Source organism: Lepisma saccharinum, chromosome 22, assembly GCF_977018435.1.
Source record: "Lepisma saccharinum chromosome 22, izLepSacc3.1, whole genome shotgun sequence".
Taxonomy (NCBI): domain Eukaryota; kingdom Metazoa; phylum Arthropoda; class Insecta; order Zygentoma; family Lepismatidae; genus Lepisma; species Lepisma saccharinum.
Window position 1 is genome coordinate 14,505,502 of NC_139250.1, and position 27,084 is coordinate 14,532,585.

Sequence of the window (27,084 nt, forward strand, 5' to 3'; positions counted from 1 at the left end):
TATTGAAGGCTGATGACCCCAAAGTATGGTACCATAGCTTAAGTGACTGTGTATCTGTGCATAATAAACAGTTTTTAGAACATTCAAAATTCTTGTTACTCTGTTAGTTTTCAAACAATATTACATGTCTAGTTTCAGTTAGTTACAATACAGTTTAATTTTTTAAAACATCTGCATTGCCATTCGCATCAATACTTTACAGCTATCTATAATTCAGAACTTTGTATGCCTATGATATGCCTTTGTATTATCAGCAAGTGGTCACACTAGTCCAATTTCCACTTGGAGATAAGCAAAGGTGCCCAACAGACATGCAAATTTGATTGTGTCTCATGTGTTGTTAACTTCCTCTTGTGAGACAGTAACTCTGTCTAGTTTGCTGCACTTTTTTACTCACTCTGCACTCTCGTGTCTAGTTGGTTACAAAGTACACCACCAAAGTGGTGCATCCTAACCAATGAATTGTACATTTAAAGCAGCATACAGGTATTTGTTCAATCTACACTGCTATTCTTGTATACAGCGTGTACTTGGTTGAATGTAATTTCGTTGCACAAGCCTAACACTGGTATAGTGGAACCACGAACAAAACAACCTGCGCAGTCCCGCGACTCCTGTGCACTATACCCCCGCGAGTAGGGGAGGGGGAGAGTTGACCATGCTTCCTTATGGCCCAAGGTGGAGGGAAGAAGGGAAAGTTGCACGGGGACATTTCGTCCCAAGGTTTTTTTCCTTGTGGTCGATCTATATGCATCTGCACTACACCTGGTGTCAAAAAAAGTGTAGCGAACTACGTTTGGCTAACACAATCTAACCTCTTCACCTTCAGACAACTTGCTTCACCATCTCTTTTATGTGATCAAGTGGTCTGTGTGGGTAAGTTGTTGACTCTTCACTAAAGTTCGTTGGTTCATGATGTTGCCTGGACTTCTGTGTTCTTTGCGAGTAGCCCTGTCTAGTTCGTTTCACTTTTTGACTGGTGCAGTGCACCACCAATTGAATTGACTTCAACTTCAGGCTGACACGAAGTAAACATTCCTATACACTCAGTAGGGAATGGGGAAAACATTTTAATATGTTATCAACATTGCCCTCCATTTTGAGAGATAATTTTGGGGGGGGGCTCCCTCTTCCTCTCCATTTTGGACCTAACTTCATTTTTTTAAAAATGGAAATGCTGTGTGACAGTAGAGTAGGCTAGAATTCACATCGAAGAGACAAGATGCAAGCGGCACTGGTTTCTTTGCTCAGTTTTCATGATAGTACCTATGTAATTAATCAGTTTATTATTCCCGGGGGGGGGGGAGTAAGAGACATTGTACATGTAAATAACATTGTAAAATTTGTGCAAGTTATTGAAACTCAGGAGAGGCATGTTGTACATTATAAAACTGAAATAATATGGGAGCGAATTTACAATACCGGAGGGTTTTTCCAAATTTTTTCATATTTGTTATACTAAGTGATTTGGCCTCGTGATCTCGAATCTGAAGTTAAATTGTGGGGGTCACGTCTGGAAATTGGAAAATACCCGAATTAAGTGGTTTTTGGTTAAGTTTTTCTGGAGCTATATGTGCATTGTTTTAAGAACTAAATTTTAACTATGCTTGCCTAACGTAACCTTACCGAAAATGGTTCCTGGGGATATCAGAGAATGGTTTGCGTTCAAATTGCGAGCACATACATTAAAGGAATGTTAGTTTTGTAGCACTAGAGCGGCAAGCAATGTTTTTTACCTCACAGAAGATGCCATTTTCCTCAAATGAACGCTCTAGCATCTCTGTAATGAACATTATTTTACAACTTGTACACATGCATGTACAATTTCTACACGTTACCCCCAAATCTGAACTGCAGATATGTCATCAGGACTCGATATTTAGTAAGTATAAGAAGTAGGAAAGAAATTTGAGATCATTCCGGTATTGTAAATTCTTACCATAATATGCACTGACCTCAAACTGTAATTGCTAGACTTTCCAGCCTGAATACAGCGAATACCCATACACTAGAGAAATGCTTCTCAACCTTCATGAAACCATGTCCCGGTATTTTTTTTAAAGTCAATGCCCTTAGCTGAAGAATTTTCCTTGTAAATACCTTGTTACGATCGCCCTGTATCGTACTTGGTTTGATGGGTATATTGAGCCTCGGCTTCGCGCTCAGTATCTCTTCGGGGCTTGAGTCTCCTCGGCTCAAGGTTCGGGTTAATCCGGCTGCTTCAGTCCTCGATGTAAGGTCCCTCGTAAATCTGGGGCAAAGGTTCTCAATGTACTTATAGATCTTGACCAAGATTCTATAAGCAATCGACAATCCTTTTTCCCACAAGGTTCTGTCGATATTCAGTTAAGCACCCAACTTCCTTTTCTCTTTTCAGCCTCTGACCAGAGAACCGAGAATTAATCCATGACCACAGAATAAGAAAAGGTGTACCTTGACGAGGGTCACAAATGTTGACTACCAACAGTCTATCGGCCGATCCCGAATTCCGGTATATCTTAAAACAATCACAACCCTCTCAATTATATCTCCTGACCAGGAGCATAGAACTGAGAGAACATAAGCCTTCTGACCAGAAGAGCTAAGTAATTGTCCCAAGGTGATACCAGAATGAACTAATTCCTAATAAAGAAGTGGAAGAAAAATGCAGAAGTTCGATCGTTGAAAGGAAAGACAGTTATACGAGTTCCGTATTTATAAGAAGTTCGAATACAAAAGGCCACGGGCCACCGAGCTTCGCTGCTTATATAGCATTTCACTTTTATCATAACCTCAATTTTACATTACAATAAAATACAAATTAATAAAATATCGATGAGGAACATAATTAGCTACATGTAAAAATTACTATTTTTACCCTTTTGTGAATAACAAATATGCAATATAATTTTAATTGTTACACTCAGTATTTAATTTGACCAGGGAGTATGGCTTCTTCCAACTCCCCTCTCTCTGCAACGGCCACGCGAGATGACAACAAAGAAAAAGAAAGAAAATTTACAACGTCAACATGTTAAGCAAAAATTATTTATATACAGGTTTTGTCTTGCGCGGGCATAACTTTCTTTTACCTTAACGTAGCTAAATTCTGAATACACTGTCTTGAAGTTAAAGAATCGGGGATTATTATGATATAAATGTAATTATTGTCTGCCAAGGAACACAACAGATATAGCGTAGGAAAGACAGCCTAATCTTTCGTCTTTTCCCTGTGACAACGTTTTCATATGGTTGAGTCTGCCTGGCTCTTACACAATAGCGTTAGCTTCCTTGCATTGTTGTCACCGATAAACTTCCAGCTCAGCTTGCTGGCAGAAAGAAACAAACTCTTGGAACTTATATTTAACATGAGGATGTATAGTTTATATACGAGGTGTGTTCCACAGTCCTCAATAACACATAAAAATTATAAGTACAAAACAAAGAAAAATATTAAGTTTATATGCATATTTGTAACGTGAACACTGCTACACGTTACACCTTTACAGTATTTAAGATTTTATGCATGAATTAACATGTACCTATGAAATTAAATATTGATAAATAAATTCTAGCATAATCATAAAGAGTAATAATAGTTTGATATTATGGAAGACAAAGTGGTAACTTAGTCTCCTTGTAATTAAGTGATCCCGGGTTCAATAACTGGTGGAGGCACACAGTGGCGTGGGTCGCACTTTAAACTGAAGGTCGAGTCCTGATAAGTATGTTTGTGCATAGAATGGACTTAAAAGATGAAAACTCTCAACTCATATATGATATTGGGAATATGATAGTTGTCAACCACTTTCAGCAGAACCTTCTGCTGGTCTATAGTTGATATGAAGGCACAGTATCGGGTCGCAGCCTGGCAGTTAAGAAACAATGCAGTAGATTACTTACCAAGTCTTAAATGGCGAAAGCACAGCCTCTTCACATGAAATTGAAGGCAAATTACAGCCGATAACTCCATCATAAAACTTGATAAAGCGAAAAGGATGTTGTTAAAACATTAAAACACTGTGCATATCGATACTTTGGGCTCTCTTCTAGCCTAAATATAGCTAGTTTGAATGAAGCATTCGCTGCATGTACGCAAACAAGAAACTGAGGTGACACGATGCACGGTATTGAGAAAACGGCACAGTCTGAAAGACACGTATGAGACATGTGCAGCTTGCCGTGTCTTCGGTTTGAAAGGTTGCATTGATTAATGAGTGTTCGCTTCCAAGCGACGCATGTTGCGTGTGTCTTCGGTGTAAATTCTCCATAATATGTTGGTAAGCTTATATCTATTTTAACTATCTTCAACCACAAAAGTGTTTAGTTACATGTGGCGTGATTGACGATTTTGCTCCATGAGAAGTGATGGATATCTTTTTGAGTGTCATGCTACAATAAAAAGACTTCAGTAAATGTTAACAAGATTGACTGACCAAGTTGATTAAGAAAGTTCTATAAATAAGTACAGTCCACATTCATGTTTACCAAGCCACATGTAATGAAAATGTGTGTTCAAGCAGATAAAAGGCATGAAGCCATGTAAAACATAAGCAAATCAAGGTTCTTTCTCATGAAACTAGCAATTCTTGTATGTCAAATGTTCACCATGTTATTTTAAAAAAATGAAGTTACTCTTAAGATGTCTTCCATGTTGGTAACAAAATCTTAAGAAATCCTCCTCCTTCCTATGTTCTGTTCAGAGATGTTTAATTCGTGTGTCTGTAATTATATTGGTTTTAAAAGATTGTTTCCACACTTATGGAGAACTGAACACACACATACACATGAGGCAAAAGAAATTAGTTTAAGTCCACTTTATGCACAGAAAGGTTAATTGGGACGGAAACCTACAGTTTAAAGTTGGATTTGAACTTCTGTGTTCCCCCACTAATATTGAACCTGAGGCCCCCTTCTTTATAACATGATGCCACCTTCTGTGGCAGAGTGGTTAGCACATCTTGCTGTGGAACGAGAGGTCCCAGTTTTGAATCCTGGCCTGAACATCAGTGTTCTTTGTGAATGTTCTTTCTCAATTTCACCATATGATTGCTCGCCCTCATCTTTACGATTAGCCATAAGTAGCAGAAAAAGGTAAAATAAATCAAACTTGATTATAAGGTGATGATGTCACCACAATGCCATTAGGAAAGCAGTAGTTTTTTTCCTTATTGAAGCAGTACAATGTGAAATTTTTGAAGACATTGGATTTGTGTGAGAAGAGGGGTATTGCATGATGAAAACTGTTGATGAAAGTTATGTTTTTTTTTAGTTCAAAGACCAAGACAACAATTGAACCTGAGTTATATGTATGTCAAGGTGAAGGAAAGTAATATGTATAACTGAGAATACTTACAAATCAGATTTAGATACCATGTCATATCATTATTAAAATACTGTAATTGTGTCAATTTTGAGGAACAAGATATACGTAATATAGGCTATTTCTGTCATACAGTGTTAAATTAATGAATCGAAAAGTTAGATTATTAAGTTTTATGTGGATTAGCATTTACTTCCCGTATGAATTTTATTTTTTGGTCATGCGTGTAACTATTCCTCTCTCTGTTTTCCATAACTGACCAGTAGCAACTGAAAATGTTCGCTGAAGGAACTGCTGTTCTGTTTTAAGTATGGAACACTGCAAACATCAGCTGTTGGCATCTTTTTAATGTGTGTACTTTCATATCGTAATTACATACAAATGAGAACGCATCTCATCAGCAAAATCTTCTCTGAATTCATGCTGCAGCCTCTCCTTGCCTTCTCCGAGACACCACCACAACTCAAGACTGACCGCTGCCATGCCCTCCTATCTTGTTTTGTATTTGTAACCACAAGAAATTTATACTTGTAGCATGATTATGTACAAATCAACTGTATTTTATGGAAATTAGTATGTATAATCCCGAATTAACATATAAACAATTACTTAGAAATAGGGTTTAATTAACATGTATTTAAATTATATTTTGCCGGGACAGTCTCAATTGTATTCCCTGAATTCATCTTATTTTCATGATTATTTTTGAAAATATTTTTTTTACCTGAAATGTATTTGCACAATATTAGTTTTGTGTTCAGAAATGTGTGGCTATGTCTGTGAAGACCAGACAATATTTTTTAAAGAAAATCCCAGTTTAAATGCTAATTTATCACTAGGAATAAGTTTTATTGGTATTCGTTCAGTAAAGTAATTTTGCTCCTCCTTGGACAAGTTTCTACCAACTTATGTCTCGAAGTCCTTGATTTCAGCTCACTCAAAATTCTTGTAATGCCGACAAAACTTTAATTCCTTCATCAATACCACTTCAAGAACGTATACTTGTGTGTGAAAAAGCTGTAAATAAAATAAAATTTTGGTTTTATAGCTGTGAAAAACTGATCAAAAGTGGTATATAAAATGACATTTTGGTTTTAAAATTCTGAACCTAATCCAAAATTTCATTTTGAAACTTCACTTATTACAATAATAAGCATAATCCTTCTAATAGCACATTTATGTAGTTACTAGAGTATTAAGTTTATTCCTGTATAAAGGGGTCCATTATTGCTTCTCAAATATTTTCAGCAGAATTAATCAATTTTCCGTGAATTGCGTAACTCACAGGATAATTTAAACTTCAGAAAGTGTCGCATCGGTAAATAAACTCTAAATTTCGTGTATGAGAAATATGCATGCCCCTACTGATGTATCATTATAGGCCAATATCAGTGTCCAGAATTCGAATGTTCAGATCCAATTACTGATACTGTCGATAACTTTTCTTGAGTCTGCGAAGTGCCATGGCCACTTTAATGGAGTCCTGGAAATTCACAATAATTTATATTTATTTTTTCCCAATATTTCTGAAAATGGACTTTGTTATTAGACAAGCATATAATTATTATTTTCACATCGTGCTTGTCCTATGTGTGACCTTGAAGTTAAACTGTGTTAGATTGATAGTTGTACTTCATGTGAAATTCTTTTTTATTAACCCATTAACTGCGGCGGAGCTTTATATAGATGCTCTATAAATTGTGCCTTTTTTGAGGAGCGGTTATAGACAGTATTTCAAAATTAACGGTTCTGGTATCGTGGCGACTCATTTTTATAGACACCACTTTTTCGTGCTATTATTAATTTTTGTGCGCTATTGACAACAATAAAATCTGTTGTTGATGCTTTGTCAGTTCCTGAAAAATATTTTTTTGCAATATGGAATTAAGAGCTGCAGAGGTGTATTTGGTGGTGTCTCACTGCAATGCCGGAGACCTGGATTTGATTTCTGGCTGGGTGTTCTCAGGTCAGAATTTAACGACCTAGTCCCTGCATAAAGCACATCACCTCCAAAATGGCCAGGGTGGAGAATATGTAGTTGGGGTGTGAGGCCCTACCCCCCACATACCCTAAATGTGTCTTCAAGGCATGGTGGTGTATGGGGGGGGGACCTTACCTAATATGGAATGTTTATTTGCGGCAGAGTCTATATATAGATTGTCTTCCTTAGCCTCATTTTGCTGCAAGTCTTTTTATAGTTAGTTTTTCATTTTGCACGAATTTGTGTTTGTATCTATATATGTATAGATGATTTTTTGTGATCGCAATTCTCTTCAACTTCACCACAGGGAAGGGGTTAATGTTTCCTAATATTTTGGACAAGTTTTTAACATGTTACACTGTTTAAAAATTGGCAAGAATAACAATACGACTATAGTTATGTGATTTTCGCTAGTGTGTTACAAATTTATTGTTCTTTTCAATAGTAACACATGTATTTATTTTTTCCCCAGGAGTTCGAGTTTCTGGATCTCTCTGAGATTAAACCAGAGGAACGGACCTTCTTGCATAAGGTACTGTTCACACCTGATCCAAGCAAAAAGTCTCCTGAACTACCATGGGATAATTTACCAGATGAGAGTCATTCAACTGCTGAAGAGTGGGCTTCGTCCAGTTCATGTGGTATGAATGCATATTATTTGTGATTTTCAATGAGTTCTTAATTCTGAATCAGAAAGTTGATATATTTATTTCCAGTGTCTTGCTTGTACTTTTGTCTTATGCATAACCAGGATCCAGATAGTTATGCATACGAAAGTGCATAAATGAATCATACATATAAACTTCTTAAATGTATTAGAGCCAACAACCCCACTACTAAACTGTTTTACGTCTGTGCGTTGATGTATTGCCTTCTTAAAATCCCTTTAGACGAAAGCCGTTTGTCGTAACATTTATGCCATGACCAAAAAGCTACCGTGTAAAGTGAGAAATGTTATGGCATTTCAGATGCCATGGCATTTCTCAAGGATACAACTGGCTCTATTTTCGTAGCAAAACCAATCAGAAGCGACCTCATGGTCACTAGTACAAATGTAATGGCGGATGTATCACCAGGTATCACTTCACACGTTTAAACGACGATAAATATTCAACCAAGAGGAATATTGCTTCTTATTAAATTGTTTTAGGTGGAGAAGAATAAAATGCTGATTATATACAGATTATATATACTGATTACAATGTTGACTACACGTATGGAAGAATATTTGGCTTTTTCAATTGTAAACATCGTGCACACAGCATTGACGGTGTAACTCGACGTGCCTTTCATGCTGTATGTATTGTACATTGTAATTGAAACAGCTAACTGAAATGTTCCATAAAAGGCTTTCGTGTAAAGTACTATTGGTTTTTTGAAGCATTTACATAGCATGCTAGTAAAAATGTTAAAGGAAATCCTTTTGTCTAAAGTCGGCTTAATAAAATAACTTTCTTCTGCCATTGCCAACAATGCAATAGATGATTAATAGCAGAGTGCACCAACGAAGACGGTTCAACACTTGATTGCGATCTAAGAACATCAAAACGAGTTTATCTTCTGATCGGCCATTCACCACTGTTTTGGTGGCTGATCCTGGTTCACGATACTGACGCTTCAACTGCAGGCAGTTGTTTTTGAATAAAAAAAAGAGTAGAAAGTGATATCAAGTTCGTGCAAGTGCTAGAGATTTTGGCCGTGCAATGCTGATAATTCGAGAACTGTGTAAAAACTGCCAAAATAATAAAAAATTGTGGTGCAAAGTCGTAATGTTTCTAAATATTTTCTACCCCAGAACACAAACATATATAAATGTCATATACTATTACCATGCTATAGATCCACCAAGCTTTCTGAAACCTTGGAAAATATGCGAACTAACCGGCCTCCCCCACCTCCTTCTTTCACCCCCGGTGTTTGCTCTGGCGCTGGTCAGGCAAGGACCTTCCCACTTCCGCTGACACAGTGTTGCTAATTTTACTCTCTTCAAGAATTCAAGGAGTGTTGTTGATGTGCGTAGACGTGTTTTTGAGTAGGCTAAGTGTAAAGTGTCGAAAGTTGTGCACAGCAGTGAGCGAAATTTGCTACTACGAATCATCGAGAAGGGTGGAATTATCCTCGCGATCAATTCCTAAAGAGAGCAGTATATCTAACGGGCGCTACGACGCCAAGGGTCCCGGGTTCGAATCCCGGTCGGGCTTGGTTGTTTGTGAATGTCCTTTCATCAATTTCATCATTTCATCACTCATCCCCATCTTCGCAAATTAGCCAAGAGGCACAAAACGTGAAGTAAAATAAACTAAATCAAATCAAATCAAAATATTTAACGGGACGGTTGGAGTCATTGCTTAAAAAACTGAAAAGAGAGAAAAAAGATTTACAAACCCCTGACCAGAAATTGTCCATGAAATGTACGTAGTGAAAAGAGAAGTTCCTACAATATTGAAACTTTTAGCTATTGCTAAGGAAGAAATTAATTATCAGGGGGGGGGGGGGGAAACATTACGGAAAATTATCAAACATATCGGCTTTAAATTTTTAAAATGTAGAAACTCTCGCTTAGCTCTGGTTGAACGAAGCAACATTGTGGTTTGGAGAGCAAGATATCTTCGTGCGATCAACAGATTCCGCAACGAAGGGAGGCCTGTTGTTTACATTGATGAAACTTGGATTCAAGCTTTTTTCTTTTTTTTTTTACATATTTTTTTTTATAGTTTACATAATTTAGAATATTAATCGTATGTGTTTAAATTGTTGATATCCTTCTGCGAGACAGCAGGCGTTTTTAACTTTAGTGTACCCCTCCCTCCTCTCTCTTATGCTATATTATTTGAATTACCACGTCTAGAAACGAAACTTAATAGTCGGCCTGCATATTTGTTTACTTGCAAACCTTTCACGGCACACGCCCACTTCTAGATTTGGCAACACAGGGGGAAAACACGTGTTTCTGCCATCCCTTCCCTTGCCCCAGAGTTCCCGAGCTCCCCTCCTAAACATTCGACACTAGCGCCACTTGTTTCTGGCCAGGGTTTCAAATAAGTTGGTGGATCTATATTACGTGCAAGTGCAAGGTAAATATTACTATATTGCTACATGGTGGTGGAAATATTTTTGTATAAATTTACAAAAATACATGTTACTGGCTATTCACACGACATGACAATATAAATATATAAGAATTAAGAAATGAAAAATTCAAATACCACAGACATCAGTAGCATCAAAATCAAATGCATTTCGTAAGACATTAAAGCATTATGAGCTAAGGTTCTGTCCCGTAGAAGAAGGTTCCATGCTTTCTCTCTTTGTATTGTGCCGTCAGTTCTTTTTTAATGTTATTATTTTTCTACACACTACTACATCCTTGTACTCGTCAACAAGGTTGATTAGTACATATCTCAAATTCAGAGAAGTTTGCAGCCCGAATTACTTTCTTCTACATGTTCGTACTTTAACACATGACCCTACTCTGTGCGGTTCAGGTATAGCCTTACAAATTAATCTCGGATCAGTTGAACGGAATCTCGTGAACGTCGTTTTTCGTTGGTGCAATGCAAATCTTTAAACAAAGTTTAAAAGTGGCCACAAGTAGTGCACCCACAAGTAGATGATCTTGAACTTGGCATGTCAAATGCTGTTGCCTTAAAATATTACCCAGTTGTAATTTTTGAAGTAGAGCAAGTTTCTTTTGATTATAAGAGACTATTCTTGCTAGAAACAGGAGTTTCCAGGTTGAAAATTTGAGATATGATGTAATGAAGTGCAATCATGGTCTGTAAGAAATGTATTTTTTTTCATTTATAAAACCGCAGCTAATGTAAAGAAAAGTGGAAAAATTCAAAACTGCAACTTTTCTTTGAAAAGTACCTCTTCTGATGAGAGCCACAGTAGCACATCATCAGACTGCTACACGGGAAGCCTGGCTTCAATTTCTAGGGTGGGTTATTTCTAGGACATTGCGTTTGGAAATGTCGGGGAATTTAAGTTTTCTAGGAAATCTCTGGGAAATTTGCTGTTTTTCTGGGGAAAAAATATTTTTTTAGAGCACTAAAAGTAAGTTTTGTACACCGAAAAAAAGGAAAAGCAATAATTTTTTAATTTGTCATGGACAGACTATACTTTAGTTTAATATACTGACTATTAAGGGTAGTTACAGTAGACACTTTATAGTAAATACTCGAGGAAAAGGAGTCATGTTTTGAACTAATAGAAATGTACTAGAGTAAGTAGTGGCCCTGTATATATGATCTTACATCAAGAAAGAATGCTCAATTTGTGCATAAGTTTAAGAAGTGCTCAAGAATGGCTAAACATGGTGTCACCAGAGCCAGTGTCTCGTATGTATGTTTGCAAGCCCCTATGCTTCGACATTGCAAACTGATTGCAAGTGTGTTATTTTTCTTCGTTGCAGCAGTTAAAGATCAGAAAGATGACTTTTATCGTAAATGCAATGTAAAGACTAGATTCCAGGAGACTAGCTGGATATTTTACTCATTCCTTACGGATAAGAGTGAAGAAATAACGTAAGAAAATTGGGTACGATTTTTTTCAAGAAACGCGTCAACAATTTACTATAGGAACATTGATGTACTCTTTACACTGATGTATCACTGATATCAGTATTTGTTTCCTAACTGCAGTGACAGTAGCAAATGATAACCCTCTATGATCAGTTTCAACCACGTAAGATACTGTTGTCATATTATTTATGAATATGGTCTAAAACTGCCAATGTTCCGAAGGCTTCAATATTCATGCGTTTCCTAAAAAAATACCTGCTTTTCTTATGCTATTTCTTAATTAACCCCTCATCTGTAAGCATAGTATCTTTCTTTATATTCACCAGAATCTAATCTTTACACTGATGAGTGATACAACCCCCTTACAGCCCCAACCTTGCCCCCCCCCCCACACCTCACTATGCAGGTTGAAAGTTTTGTTTGGAAAACACATCCGGGACATTGACATGATTGCTCATTTCAAAATAATGGATTGATTTCAGTTCTTGTTCTTACAGGTGAAATTGCCAATGGGCCAGCAGTTTCGGATGTATCTTCAAGCGAATTGTCATCTGTTCCTGTGGAGCTGCAGGCAACTGCACTCGTAGAAGCTCAACCAGTTCTACAATCCGATTCCAGCACCCAGGTGCCAGGTGTAAATATGTACGCTCCCCCACAGCCTCAAGCTGTATTGACAATGCCACCCACGAACAACACAATGCCAGCACAGGTTACTACAATATACCAGCAGATCGTTCCTCCCATGCAGAGCAGTGTGTATGTGAATAACGTTACGGCGAATGTTAACGTGCATGGATTTCCGATTGGTTACCAGACCCTGGCCCCGCACCAGTTTTCAGCTGAAGTTCCTACAATATACCCAGACAAGCCAGACATGAATCGGATGGGTGAACCTGTAATCAAGAATGGTGTTAACGGACAGTCGAATCGCAGAAAGTACATGAAGTCTAAGCGAGACATGAATCATTACGGAAAATCTTCACAGGACATGAACGCTCAGGACCGAACCAGTTTAGATCCATCGGCAGGTGGGGGTAGTCCTCTAGTGCAGCCAGCATACAATGCGCAGTATATGACGCCACATTATTCACCAGGTCCTCTACATTCGCCTGCCGCTGGACCCATTCCCGTTGCAGGACACCACTACATAGCGCAAACTCCATATTACCACGCGACCCCGACTCATCATACGCCCACTCATCCTACAGCGCAGCATGCAACTGGTCATCCGTTGTACCTCCCGCATCCTATATATCAGCAAATGTTCAGTTATGCTCCGATTCCGACACATCCTGCAGCCGGAGTTTATTCCAGCCCGCAGATGGGAAACAGCGGCTCAAGTACTATAACGACAGACACGCAGTCTGTTCCGTTGCAGGTCTCGAGTGAGTGTAGTTCATCCGTGGTTATGGTGGCGACTCCCCAGGCAAATACGTTAGTTGCACCAGAACAGTTGGTTCATTCGGTGAGTTCCCCTTCGTTCGAAGCAGAAACTTTGACTTCCCCAAACTCGCAGACAGTAGAGGTGGAAGCTGCGGTTCAAGTGACAGAAGTGAACAGTGAAGTCGAACTTCATTCTCATTCCAAGGAAAAGACTGACACAGTAGCTGATGAACAGGATGAGGTACCGCATGATAAAGTTGAACAGCCACAAATCCCACCAAGTAACTATGAGCCTGTAAATAGTGTAAATATTAAAGTGATTGCACCAAGTACTTTAGAAGTAAATACCAGTGATTCAAGTAGTGTAAATAAATCTAATGACACAAGTGAAGAAGTGAAACTGGTAGTGACGAGCCCGACTGTAGATAAGATTGTAAATAATTCACCGGCATCGAACGTTGATCCTTTTCCGACAGTTGGCTACCCAACTACATCCCCAGTTAACAGTCACAATGGACCCGAACCATGTACGCCCCCTGTATCTACTCCTGCTGGGGGGAAGTCATGGGCAAGCTTGTTTAAACCACCCGGCTCGCAACCAGAAACCAAACCTCTGGCACGTGTGAATCCTTTTATCAACCAGTCTCAGGAGAAGAATGAATCTGGAGGTCGTTTAGTTGCAGGGGTATCATCACTTCCTGCCTCAGAGTCAATGGTAGATGATCCATCTGTGTACAAGCTTGCGGGTAAGTTATTCCCTTTCATATGTACAGTACTTTTGTTTTGGGTAAGGGGGTCTTGTTAATTTTTGTAAGTCTGCATCTGCTTTTGACGTAAATAATGCAATGTTCAACTTGAACAGGAGGAACAGTTTGTGTCCAGGCAGACGCGAGGACCCTAGCTGTTCTTCCCGCACGGTGAGCTAGGAAAACACGTCTGTTCATTGGATGTTCGTAGGAGGAAAGAAAACTTAGCATTAAGATTGTGGAAGTAAATTTTACTTGTTCTTGTGGGAATATACTTCGGATGGCACAGAAAAGCACATGAAAGGAAAGAGGGCAGGTTAAAGATTTGATTAGCAGGTGGAAAAGTAGAGACTTCTATTTGATTAGCCGTAACTTGAAGTTGTTGCATTTTTTCTCCATAAGGAATACATGCGATTCTGAAAATTCTTACCATATTTTTCAACCATCGTATCAAGCTTAATCTACTTAAAAAAAACATGCTTCCACCTGCAACAAGGGGAGAAATTCATATTCTCCTGTATACCGAAGTTTTTTTTAGTAGTGATCATTCCAATGATATTGACATAAATCCATACCTGTTGAGAAATTGTCAGTCCTAAGAACTACTGAAAAATACTACTGTCTACTTCATTCATTTATAATTGTCCTATGAGAAAGGTTCTGGTGTGGGCACCATTATTAACCTCTAGGAAAAAGAAACACTTTTTGGTGTACTTACAATAAGTTACAAATGGATGGGTTACGGAATATTGATACAGCAATTCGAAAATTACTGATAGCAACATATTGATCTAATATACTGGTTGATTTTTTTAACCTGAATCATTTGAATATCTTGAAAAAATATCATCCTACAAAAAAAAGTTTCGAATAAAAAGTTTATAGTTTGGAGGGGTAAGTTTAGTGGTGCAACAAAAAACCACCCCCCCCTCTTGTAAGTGGGGTGGGGGCAATTTTGAAATTTCAAATAGAAACCCCTATTTTTTATTAGAGATTTGGATTTTACGGAAAAAAATACGTATGTTTTGTCTGAAACATTTTTTTCGATTCGTGATAGATGGCGCTATAATCGACAAATTTTCATGAGCTGACATGAGGATCATGGGCCACAGCAGCTAACACATTAATTTCATTTTCTTCTCCAGTAACTGTTCTTCGACGGGTCCTTTGTTCAGGTTTAACACTTCCTTCAGTAGTAAATTGATTGACTGTACGTTGAAACGAAGCGAAAGAACGCACCCTGTCTGAAACACACTGAGCATAAACAACGACTGCTTGACAGAGATTCCTGCCAGATTCTCCATACACGAGAACCATTTCAATTTTCTCTTCTACAGTTCTTAGTCAAATTAATCGCTCGGACCATTCTTGTGATCTAAAAAACAATGATTTAACAGGAAAAGTCTAAAAAGGAACTGTTTCTTGACATTGTTTTATTATTTTTTTACTGTTGTAGCTTTGTTAAGCATCTTTGACACAACAATAAAAAAATTAAACAAGTGTCGAATCTAACTTTTAAATGTTGTAAATAGGCGAATTACCAGCTTAATGAAATCTCAAAAGATTTGTCAAGAATTAGTACAAAGTTCATGCACGAGAATGTTTTATTTTTTTACTTTAAATGAATTCCGAAATGAAATACATTGGCTTTAAAGTGGAAACATTCAAGAAATGAAAATTTGTCGATTATAGCGCCATCTATCACGAATCGGAAAAAATGTTTCAGACAAAACTTATGTATTTTTTTCCGTAAAATCCGAATCTGTAATAAAAAATAGGGGTTTTTATTTGAAATTTCAAAGTTGTCCCCTGCCCCACCTACAAGAGGGGGAGGGGGGTGTTCTTTTGTTGCACCACTAAACTTTCCCCTCCAAACTATCAACTTTTTATTTAAAACATTTTTTGGTAGGATGATTTTTTTTCAAGATATTCAAATGATTCAGGTTAAAAAAATCACCCAGTATAATTACAAACATGGATTATTTGTATGTACTACTTATTGTCTATCCCCCCAAAAAATGTAAGTCCTGAAATCATAAATTTGCCAACAAAGTAGCCAATTTTCAGACATGTCCTTCTTGTAAATGAAGCACACTGCCATGAGAAATTTACTCATTATAAGGTTCATTATCAACTTACATGGTCCACTTGGTATATTGGGAGAAAATTATGAACAAGGGTGGCCAAAGCTAAAAATAATTCGCGAGCAATTTTTTCCCTCCTTTTCAAATAAGGAGTAGGTAAACAATGAAATGTCACTTTAAAACAACTAATGTATTGAATTAAAGTTAATTAATTCTTGTGCCTGAGTGCCCTTTCTAAAATTATCTGTGTATATGGCTCCGCTGGTAACAGTATGCATAACTATGCACTACATATTAATATACATGGTGGCCCAAACAAAAGTAACCGAACACATAAGGCCTTGTTCTAAATTTCAGTTATCTTTTTTTGGGCCACCATGTATGACTGACTGCCATTTCCCTGCAGATTTCAAAATATGCATAGCAACAGTAAAAATTTATTAGTTGCATGTTTTTCTGTATTTCTTTACCCATGCTTGTAAATGTTTCATTTTTAATATGATTTTAATATTTTTTTTACAAGGTAACGATGTTCTTTTAGAAATTTTATGCACGTAAAGTGTCACAATGTAAATCGTTCGTTTTGAACATGTTTGAGATATAAGTGAGTACAATGGAACCTTCATTTTAAGTTTTTCAGAGGACCAGGCTGAAAGGGAAATTTAACACTGTATTTATATACCTACAAGTTGCTAACTTTGTTGTGTGATATTCAAATGTGTTACTACTATTGAAATTTGTTTGTTCCAGAATTTTTACATAAGTACCAACTGGATCACAAAGCTGTCACTCTTCAGCCACGAGGGTTAACAAATAGAAGCAATTGGTGTTACATTAACTCCACATTGCAGGCTCTGCTGGCATGCCCTCCTTTCTTTAATCTTATGAAGGCATTGCCTGTAACACCAAGCAAGGGCAGTAGGAAATCGACACCCATAATAGATGGCATGTAAGTTGTTTTCAGTATTTTAACTTTGATGTATGTATGTATTAAATATAGAAGGTATGAAGTCATTTATATTTGTATTGTCAATAGTTCTACAGTTTAATTCTGTTTTAAGCATGATTTTCTATTATGCACTATGGCACAGAAATATTTTGTATTGAGAAAGCTTATGCTATATTCAATTTTTTGTTGAAGTTTGATCATAGTTTATTGGTGATAGATTATTTCATTCTCTGCATGTGACAATTGTTCTTCATTATTATTCAATCTGAATTGGAAATTATTGATTGTTTAGTGCTTTTACCTATACTTATTTGAACACTACTTGTGAGACCAATCCAATAACATTTTATGCTATTGGGATCATGAAGATGAAAATATATTAGGGATGGGCCGATACTGATAAAGTACAGATATGAAATTTATCCATACCGATAACAGATATTCTACCAATCCGATATAAAATTCCAAATGGTCCTTGAAGAACGAGAGTGGATCATTGACCTCCTTAATAAATGTGTGTTTGGAGGTGACTGCAGTGCAAAAGAAATTGCATATTTCGACATTTACTTTTTTAGAAAGTAGAGCATGGAGATTATCCATAAAAATTACAGCAGAATGGCAGAATTTTGCACTAAATTATCAGATATTTATCGATATATCGGATCGGTAAAATAATAGGTAATTTTACCGATAACCTATATCGGCCGATACCGATAGAGTACCGATTAATCAGTCCCATCCCTAAAATATATAATGTGGGAATATGTAAATTCTAGGAATGTAAAATTGGTTCCAGCACATAGCCAATTTTCAGACACGTCCTCCTTGTAAATGAAACACACTGCCATGAGAAATTTACACTCATTATAAAGTTCATTATCAACTTACATGGTCCACTCGGTATGTTGGGAGAAAATTATGAACAAGGGTGGCCAAAGCTACTTTTTTAGAAAGTAGGGCATGGAGATTATACATAAAAATTACAACAGAATGGCAGAATTTTGCACTAATTTATCAGATATTTATCGATATATCAGATCGGTAAAATAATAGGTAATTTTACCGATAAACCTATATCGGCCGATACCGATAGAGTACAGATTAATCGGTACCATCCCTAAAATATATAATGTGGGAATATGTAAATTCTAGGAATGTAAAATTGGTTCCAGCACATGCCAGGCAGTTAACCAGTCATAAAGGTCAAGAAAAGCAAAGAAATCAACAAGTACGTCAAGAAGTCAATTAAAAAAAATAAAGAAATTATGCTTGCAGTCAAGAATTTTTGCTGTCATGATGACTGATTTAGTTATTTTACTTCTATTTTCTGCGCCCCATTTGCTAATATCGAAGATGAGGATGAATGATGGTAAGATAAGATGGATGAAGGGACAACACGAGCCCCACATAAGATCATACTGGATGGGAGTCCAGATGCCAGAGCCTCACTAGTCTGTCAAATGCAGTCCGGGATGCATGAATAGAAGCAGCAAGTATAATTCTCTTGTAAATACAGCTTCAGCTTTCATCGTTAACTGGCCTTTTGTAGGCGTTTTTCATTAAATATTTATTTTCCTTCGTAATTTCCAACTTTACCTAAGTAGGGTTTCGTATAAATAAACGTTAAGAAAAAACAAAAAAAAAGTCTAGAATTTTGAATTAATTTGAACACCCAGAATGTCCGTATAATATCGGATTTGTTTATTTGCAGAGTCAAGTTTGTAAATGAATTTCAACCATTGCCTCCCATAAATCGATTGCCAAGGAAGGAGAAGGTGCTGCGAAGCAAGGATGAGGGACAGGTAGACATCCAGCCGGGGCCTATTTTCGAGCCAACTTACATCTATAAAATGCTGAGCAACATCCAGAGTGACACGTTCAAAGTTGAAGGCCGTCAGGAAGATGCTGAGGAATTTCTAAGTTGTCTGCTTAATGGCCTCAATGACGAGATGTTAGAGGTAAACTGTCTTTATTATTTGTAATCCCTGCGTATGTATTGTTTGTTAACTGTGTTTGACATTATTTCAGGGCAAGTAATGTGTCGTGCAGCATAATTCTTCTTTCTTAGTACCTATAGTCGGAGCACAAATTTTTTTCACCTTTTTCTTAATGCTTTGAGTATGTTATATTCAACATCCTTTTATATGTGACTACATACTTGATCTTCATTAATTCATTCTTATATTTTGGACATGCTTTCATTGTAGAAATGTGCATTCTTCGTTCACGAATAATGTTTTACTCCCTACTTTGAGTGTGTTGAGTTTGATATGCTTTGTTATAGGTTTTTACAATATTTAGTATTTCTCTCCAATTCTTAAACAATATGTGATATGGGTCCCTGGTTCAATCTCCAGTGCAGGTCATGTTAATTGTAGGCTGTCATGATTTAGCTTACCTGAGCATAGAACGAACTTTGATTTATTTTTGGACATTTTTCATGGCATGGCTGTGTTTAATAGTTACAAAAATTATCCGAAGTAAAGCGGAAGATGTATTCTTGCTTCATTGACATCGTGCAAATATGCAGCATTTTTAGTTACCAATAACTATTTTCTATTTTTACTATGTTTTGAAACAAAATATGACTAGAAACTTTAATCATCCTGTATGTAGTACCCTCACATTTCAAATAAAATTCAAAATGTGATGATTAATATAGCAGCTGCCAGAGAAAGTGTATTTTAATAATTTTTTTAATAAAAATAAACTTAGAAGGTATTACAACAGTCATTTATTTACAGCTCATAAAACTTGTTGAAGACAGCGCTAGCAAAAACAACTTAAGCAATGGTGATATGGCCACAAATGGCGAGGCTTATCCCCCTAGTCAGGACGAAGATGAGACTGAATGGAAGGTATTGTGCATATTTTTTGACACCCTCAAGAGTTTTTGATATGAGTAGTGCAATATTTTCATGGCTTTTTAATTTTTTTTTTCCCACCTGCAACAATCCCATACCTTTGCATGTCCTTTTTTGGCGGAGGAGGGTGAATTTTGTGGAGCAAGGCATAACTTTTTTTCTCGCACTGATTCATGTTTTGATGCTTTTTTTAATAAAATGTAAGCAAGGGTATCTTGTGTCGAGGGTCTCCAGAGTGACAGACAACACTGATTTAATGACATTTCAATGTGCTGTAAAATGAAAATTGTTTGAGATAGTGAAAAAAATTTAGGGGGTTTCTTTCAACCATATAGGAAAGGTGTATACCAAATTTCATCAAAATCGGAGTTGGTGTGTGTCCTGACCTCGTTGAAATTGCATGGAATGACCCTATACTCAATACGTCAATTTCTTCAACCCGGTTTAAAAGATGTCTTCCATTCTTCAATTTTTAAAACTCCACATGTGGGTAATTCACATCCAAAATGCAGGAGATATTTCTCTTACTTTGTCTTATTTCTCAAAACATCCATTTGAGGTAATGCATTATTCATCTACTAGCTTGATGATGCATATGCAAGCAGATAATAATTTCCTGCTTCAAATTTGCACTTTTCGCAAGTTCCAAATCTTTTTAAAGATTATGCCATTATAAAAGCATTTTCAAGATTCTGTTATGAACAAAAATGTCTATATAGTTCAAACAAACTATTAAAGATTAAAGTATAATCTTTCAAAATATCAAGATTTATACAAATATCAATCCTTCACCAATAGCCACATTTTTACTTATCCTCCATCCATAATGAGATTACTCAAAAGTCACAGAGGACTGGTATCAGAGCAACTAGTTCAAGCAAAATTTTTTAGTATGTGTTATCTTCAATTGTTTTGGTTTTATATTTTTGTCAATAAGTGCTTAACAGCTCTGTTACAGCTGTTTTGCAATGTATACAATAATATACTTATCTAGTGATTACAATTACCATTTTTTGAATGTTGATACAAAATACCAAGAATGACATCATATTATACATTGAACAATTTTAAAGAGTTGACCTTTGTATATAAACCTTGATGCCTATGCAAATGTACACAATTTTGATAAAATTATAAATTTGAATGTATCTTATCTTGCTTGTCTGAAAGAACACACATGATTGAAGATTTTTGTTTTTCATATTGTCAGTCAAAAATAACTGTTATAAATATGAATCCGAAATATTGCACAATTTGATAATTCTGTCATGATATACAAATTGGCTTTTTTAAACATCATATTTAATAAAATTAGTTTTAAATAGTAATTTCAGACACTTAATTGCATTATATGAATACATTTTGAGCAATCATATGACCAAAATAATTATAACTATTGCACAAATGTGGAACTCTGAACTTAGCCTAACCATTTTCAAATGTTATGGCAATGTATTGATTTTATTGTCATCCTCATTACTAATGTTTTTGTATCCCTTGAAAGAGATTACTATTTCATTGCAGGGAGAAGTAAAGCAAATAATTTGCTTTACAAAATAGTACTCCGAAAATGATTTTTTAGTCGTATCATCAGTATTACATGTTTACTGTGTATAGTCTTCTATGAGCATTATTCACCAAATACACATGTGTACTACATCACCTCAACATCAGTGGCAAAATTCAGTGAACAATAACATTTTTATTGTAGAAATTTCCAAAAATTAACACTCAAAACAGCAAAAAGGTACAATTTATAAATTTAACAAGGAAAAAGTGAAAATTGGATAATTCATGTTCGAACAGTACATCAATAATGCATGTGTGGTTAATAATAGTAGTTGGTAGCCATTCTTAAAATCTAAAATTCTACTTTTATACTTTCATAGGTTATGGGACCTAAAAACAAAGGTTGTGTAACTCGCAGAGCTGACTTTGGACGATCACCAATTTCTGACATCTTCAGAGGCCAATTACGATCCAGAGTTCAACGTGCTGGAGACCAGCCAACAGATAATGTCCAACCATTTTTTACACTGCAGCTTGATATTGAGGTAAGGTTGTAAATACTGTTTTTATATGCATGTATATGTGTAACAAATGAGATGGAAATATGAAATTCTCGCCAAAGTATATGCCGACCTCCATGGCGGAGTGGGTAGCATATTACACTATGATGCCATGGGTCCCAGGTTCGAATCCTGGCCTGGGCATGGATGTTTGTGTGTCCAATAATCGATTTCATCATATCATCACTCATCCCTACAGGCATGCATATTTCGTTTTTGACGAAAACCCGAAATATGAAATAACTTGCTGTAATGTTCTTTTTTCATGTTTCTGAAAGGTGTGAGGTGCATTTTGCTACCCTGTTTTGTCACGAAATAATGTGAAATGAACTGCAAAATGCGAAAGATACTCTTAAACACGAAATTTACAGTTTATTTACAGATGCGACCCTTTCCGACGTCTGAAGTATCCCGAGAGTTATGCAAATCAGGAAAATTGATTAATTCTGCTGCAAATATTTGAGAAGCAAGAATGGACCCCTTTATAAGGAACAAACTTAATACTCTGGTAACTACATAAATGTGCTATTAGAAGGGAAAAGTTTATTTTGTGTAATAAGTGCAGTTTAAATCAAATTTAGGATTATATTCACAATTTAAAACCAAAATGTCATTTTATATAGCACTTTTGATGTGATTATTCACCGCTATAACACCGAAATTGTATTTTATTTACCACTTTTGAACCCGAAATAGATGCTTGTTTTTGTACCGAAATTTTGCTTTTTTATTTACTAAAAATATGTGCCTCTACTCATCCCCATCTTCGCAATTAGCCAAAAGTAGCACAAAAGCGAAGTAAAATAAACTAAACCAATTAATAAATCGCCAGAGTATACGAGCTGCATCAAGAAATATGGTAGAACCAGAAGTGAGTATTTGACCTGCAAAATTGCCAGGTTTAGAGTGAAGACACTGTTGGTGCAAGGACTGAGCCAATACACCTGCCAGTGTGTCGGTATCAAAAAGTATTGGAGTTTATTTACTGGCTGCATTTCAGTCTTACGGTATTTTGTGGAGTGTGCTGAAGGGAGGGTGAAATAACAACAAAATGCCACGTAGCACTTGCACTCCATTTATCCTAGAAATTATGCAAAATTTGAAGTTTCTGTGTATTTTGTACCAATATTGTGTGCAAAAAGTGTATTTGTGATTACAAAATGCATATTTTAACATTATGATGTACTTCTTAAATATTTCGAAGCAAAACTGATAAAAATTCATGCTTATAATTGGATTCCAAGAATTAATTACATACTAATGTTAATAATTTGAACAGAGGTGGAAGTTCTGATATTTTGAACAGCAGTGGAAGTTCTGAGTACATGAAGAAAGTGGTGGGTGTGACGAAGGTAGGAGGGCACAGCATTTACAGAAGGCTTGATATATAAAGGATGTGCAAGTATAAAATAGTCCAGTATCAAGAGTTGCAGTGGTGTGCTGCTGGTGGGATATCAAGGCTGGCTTGTGTAAGATGACATTGGTGCATCTGCTATTGTCCAAGAGGGTCCAGCTTTCACATGTAAAGTTGCCTGCAAATTAGGGATGGGACCGATTAATCGGTACTCTATCGGTACATATAGGCTGATATACGCATATCGGTGTATCGCTAAAATTACCAATTGTTTTACTGATCCGATATATCGATAAACATCTGATAATTTAGTTGAAAAATCTGCCATTTTGTTGTAATTTTTATGAATAATCACCAAGCCCTACTATCTAAAAACGTAAATGTCTAAATATGCAATTTCTTTTGCACTGCAGTCACCTTGAAACACACATTTATTAAGGAGGTCAATGAAACTTTCAGGTTCAAGGACCATTTCTAATTTCATATCGAATCGGTAGAATATCGGTAGAGGCATATATTTTTGGTAAATAAAAAAGCAAAATTTCGGTACAAAAACAGTCTATTTCGGGTTCAAAAGTGGTAAGTAAAATAAAATTTCAGTGTTATAGCGGTGAATAATCACAGCAAAAGTGCTATATAAAATGACATTTTGGTTTTGAAATTGTGAATATAATCCTACATTTGATTTAAAAACTGCACTCATTACACAAAATAAACTTACCCCTTCTAATAGCACATTTATGTAGTTACCAGAGTATTGATTTTATTCCTGTGTAAAGCGTTCCATTTTTGCTTCTCAAATATTTACAGCAGAATTAATCAATTTTCTGTGAATTGCATAACTCACAGGATACTTCAGACTTCAGAAAGTGTTGCGTCGGTATATAAATGGTAAATTTCGTGTTTAAGAGTATATTTCGCATTTTGCAGTTCATTTTGCATTATTTCGTGACAAAACAGGATAGAAAAATGCACCTCAGACCTTTCAGAAACATGAAAAATGAACATTACAGCATGTTATTTTATATTTCGTGTTTTCGTCAAAAACAAAATTTGCATGCCTCTAAATATCGGTTATCGGTAAATTTTATGTCAGTACTTATCGGTATCTGCCAAAATTTTCATATCGACCCATCCCTACTGCAAATTATGCCTATTTCCAATTAATCCCTTACCCCAAAATTAAAACCACCACCTTGCTAACAAGGATAAGTGCTAGATCCCTAATTTGCCAACAAGAGTTCCAGGTTTCAATCCTAATCTAGGTGTGGTGTTGTTTTGTAAGTGTCTGTTCATTAATTTCATTCATGCCCATTGTTGCAATTAGCCAAAAATTGGCAGAAAATCAAATGAAACAAGAAAATTAGAACTGATTTTTTGTGTCACCATAAAAGTTTTTTAAGTTATGCCCATTTTCTGATGTGAAGTACTGCCTTTCATCACATGGCATAGCATATTTACTTCTACTCTACTACTTGTGTATCACCCCACTTATTAAGAAGCCATGTGTAGCATCGAGAGTTGCAGTGGTGTCCTAATGGTGGGGATATCAAGGCTGGCCTGTGCAAGATGATATTGGTAAGTCCAATATTGTCCAAGGGGATCCAGGTACACTTACACATTTAATCTTACAGTTTGTGATTTTGAAAAGTATAGCCATTTCCAAATGGTCCATTGCACAAATTAAAACTGCTTTGCGGCTGAAAATGCTTTTTAAGTGATGAGACTCGTTATCTCTTCACTGATAATTTCAGATTTGACTCGCGATCAGGGTGTAGGTGTTTCAGTACAGTGAAACCCCAATTTTACATTTTCCTGCATTATACATTCAATCTTCATGGTCCAAACGTAGCAAAATGTTATTAAATTTTCCTCAATTTTTACATTTTCCTGCATTTGAAGTTCTTGCAGCCTGAAAAACTTAAAATCGAGGTTCCGCTGAATTATCTATTCGTCATTCATCCTCATTGCCGTAATTATCCAAATATACTGCATACTGACAATTTCATACTGATGAAATTGTCAGTCACATTACAGAATCAGGGTGGCTATTGAAGTCTGGAAATTATGCATGAATTATTGTCTCCGGGAATTGTAAAGTTGACCGTGAAAACTGGGAATTATACTTTCATCATGTGGTCACCCTGGATATAAACAAACATTATTTCACACCAACGAAATTCAGTTAATTACAGAATGATAGTTTGAATTTTGCCCAGTTTCTGATGCCAAATAATCTCCTCCATAGTCATGAAGGAATTTAGATGTAAAAGGGGGGGGGGGATGTAGTGGCCTGCATATTGTCATTTTTGGAGGTGATGTGATCAGCATCATGCTCTGGCTGCTTTTTTCTCAGGGTTGTCCCCAGGTACCCATTGATTTGAGGCTGAGTGAGCCCCAGAGGCACTTTAGGGAATAAAAGATGCGGTAGTGTAATTTTGTTTGTTAAATAGCTAATTTTTTCACAAAGGTTTCAGATTTCAGTCTTGGCCTAGGCATACTTATTCCTTTGTGAGTGTCTGTTCATTAATTTCATTCATGATGGTTGCAAGTAGCCAAAAATAAAGAAGAAAAAATGCAAAATTAGAACGGGTTTGTTCCTACTGAAGAAATTGCCTGTCACTACAAAAGGCTTTTAAATTATACCCATCTTCCAACACATTCCAAAGCAGCATTATAGTTCTGGAGATATTTAGCATTCATAATCTGAAAGAAGTCTACATCTGCTTTAAAATGCTGTTGAAATTTTTTAGGTGAAACTCAAAAACCACGTATTTTGTAAATTTTGCAAATGGAAGGAATAACAGTTTCTTGCATTGAGATTTATGTAAAGAAAAAAAGTTTATGCAATTCAATATTGATAAGTGATATATGTACTACATAGTAGAAAGATCTGAATTGAATTGTTATTTGGGAAGTTTGTAGTTGTAACTTTCTGCTTAATTCACTACTTTTGTATCACCCCACTTATTAAGAAGCCATGTGTAGCATCGAGAGTTGCAGTGGTGTCCTAATGGTGGGATATCAAGGCTGGCCTGTGCAAGATGATATTGGTACGTCCAATATTGTCCAAGGGGATCCAGGTACACTTACACATTTAATGTTGCAGTTGTGATTTTGTAAAGTATAGTCATTTCCAAATGGTAAACTGCACGAAATTGAAACTGCTGCACCTCTGATAAAGTTCTTTAAATCATATGCTTACTATCTCTTCACTGAAAGTTCCAGATTGGAGTAGTGATCTGTGTGTTGGTGTTCATCTCTAATCATCGTTCATCAATATCGTCTAATTATCATTCATGCTCATTGTCGCAGAGATGCTGCATAAACGAACGTAGGACCAATTATTTCATAGTGACGAAATTGTCGGTTGCCGTTCAGAATGAGTGTGTGAATTATGCCCAGTTTATGATGCCAAATAATGTGAACCATGTAACAGAATAGAATTGGATTGGTGAAAGTTACTTGAAAGTTTAAATTTTTGAAGTTTGCCCCCCCCCCCCTTACCCCTTTTGTTTACAACTTTAGAAATGGACCATATAAGAGAGATAATTAATTACCATTCTGATGGGGGATGTATTATCCATACACCTGTAATGTCCTCTATTATAAAGTCACATCCTGGGTTTGTCAAGCAAATACAGTTTAGATTTTATGTTCTGGATTCTATATTTTCTCAATTTTTTACATCTTGTTCCCAGTAGAAAATGTAACATGTAGGCTCCACTCTGCCCATTTATTTTCCAAAGGCATTAACTTAGTTACATACATTCATGTTCAAGGAATTTTATAGCAGACCAATAGAATATCAGTACTTGATTGGTTTTGG

At 36.2% G+C, this 27,084-nt stretch overlaps 1 protein-coding gene across 2 annotated transcripts in view; it reads left to right on the top strand.

Annotated features, from left to right (window-relative positions):
• Positions 1-27,084, top strand: part of Usp10 (ubiquitin specific protease 10) — a 59,607-nt gene that overhangs the window by 5,071 nt on the left and 27,452 nt on the right. For both annotated transcript variants that reach the window (XM_083144061.1, XM_083144062.1), the window contains exons 2-7: positions 7,756-7,924; positions 12,304-13,935; positions 16,770-16,968; positions 18,680-18,926; positions 19,713-19,826; positions 21,722-21,886. In XM_083144061.1, coding sequence (XP_083000187.1) covers positions 7,756-7,924; positions 12,304-13,935; positions 16,770-16,968; positions 18,680-18,926; positions 19,713-19,826; positions 21,722-21,886 — 2,526 coding nt within the window. The remainder of the gene's footprint in view (positions 1-7,755; positions 7,925-12,303; positions 13,936-16,769; positions 16,969-18,679; positions 18,927-19,712; positions 19,827-21,721; positions 21,887-27,084) is intronic.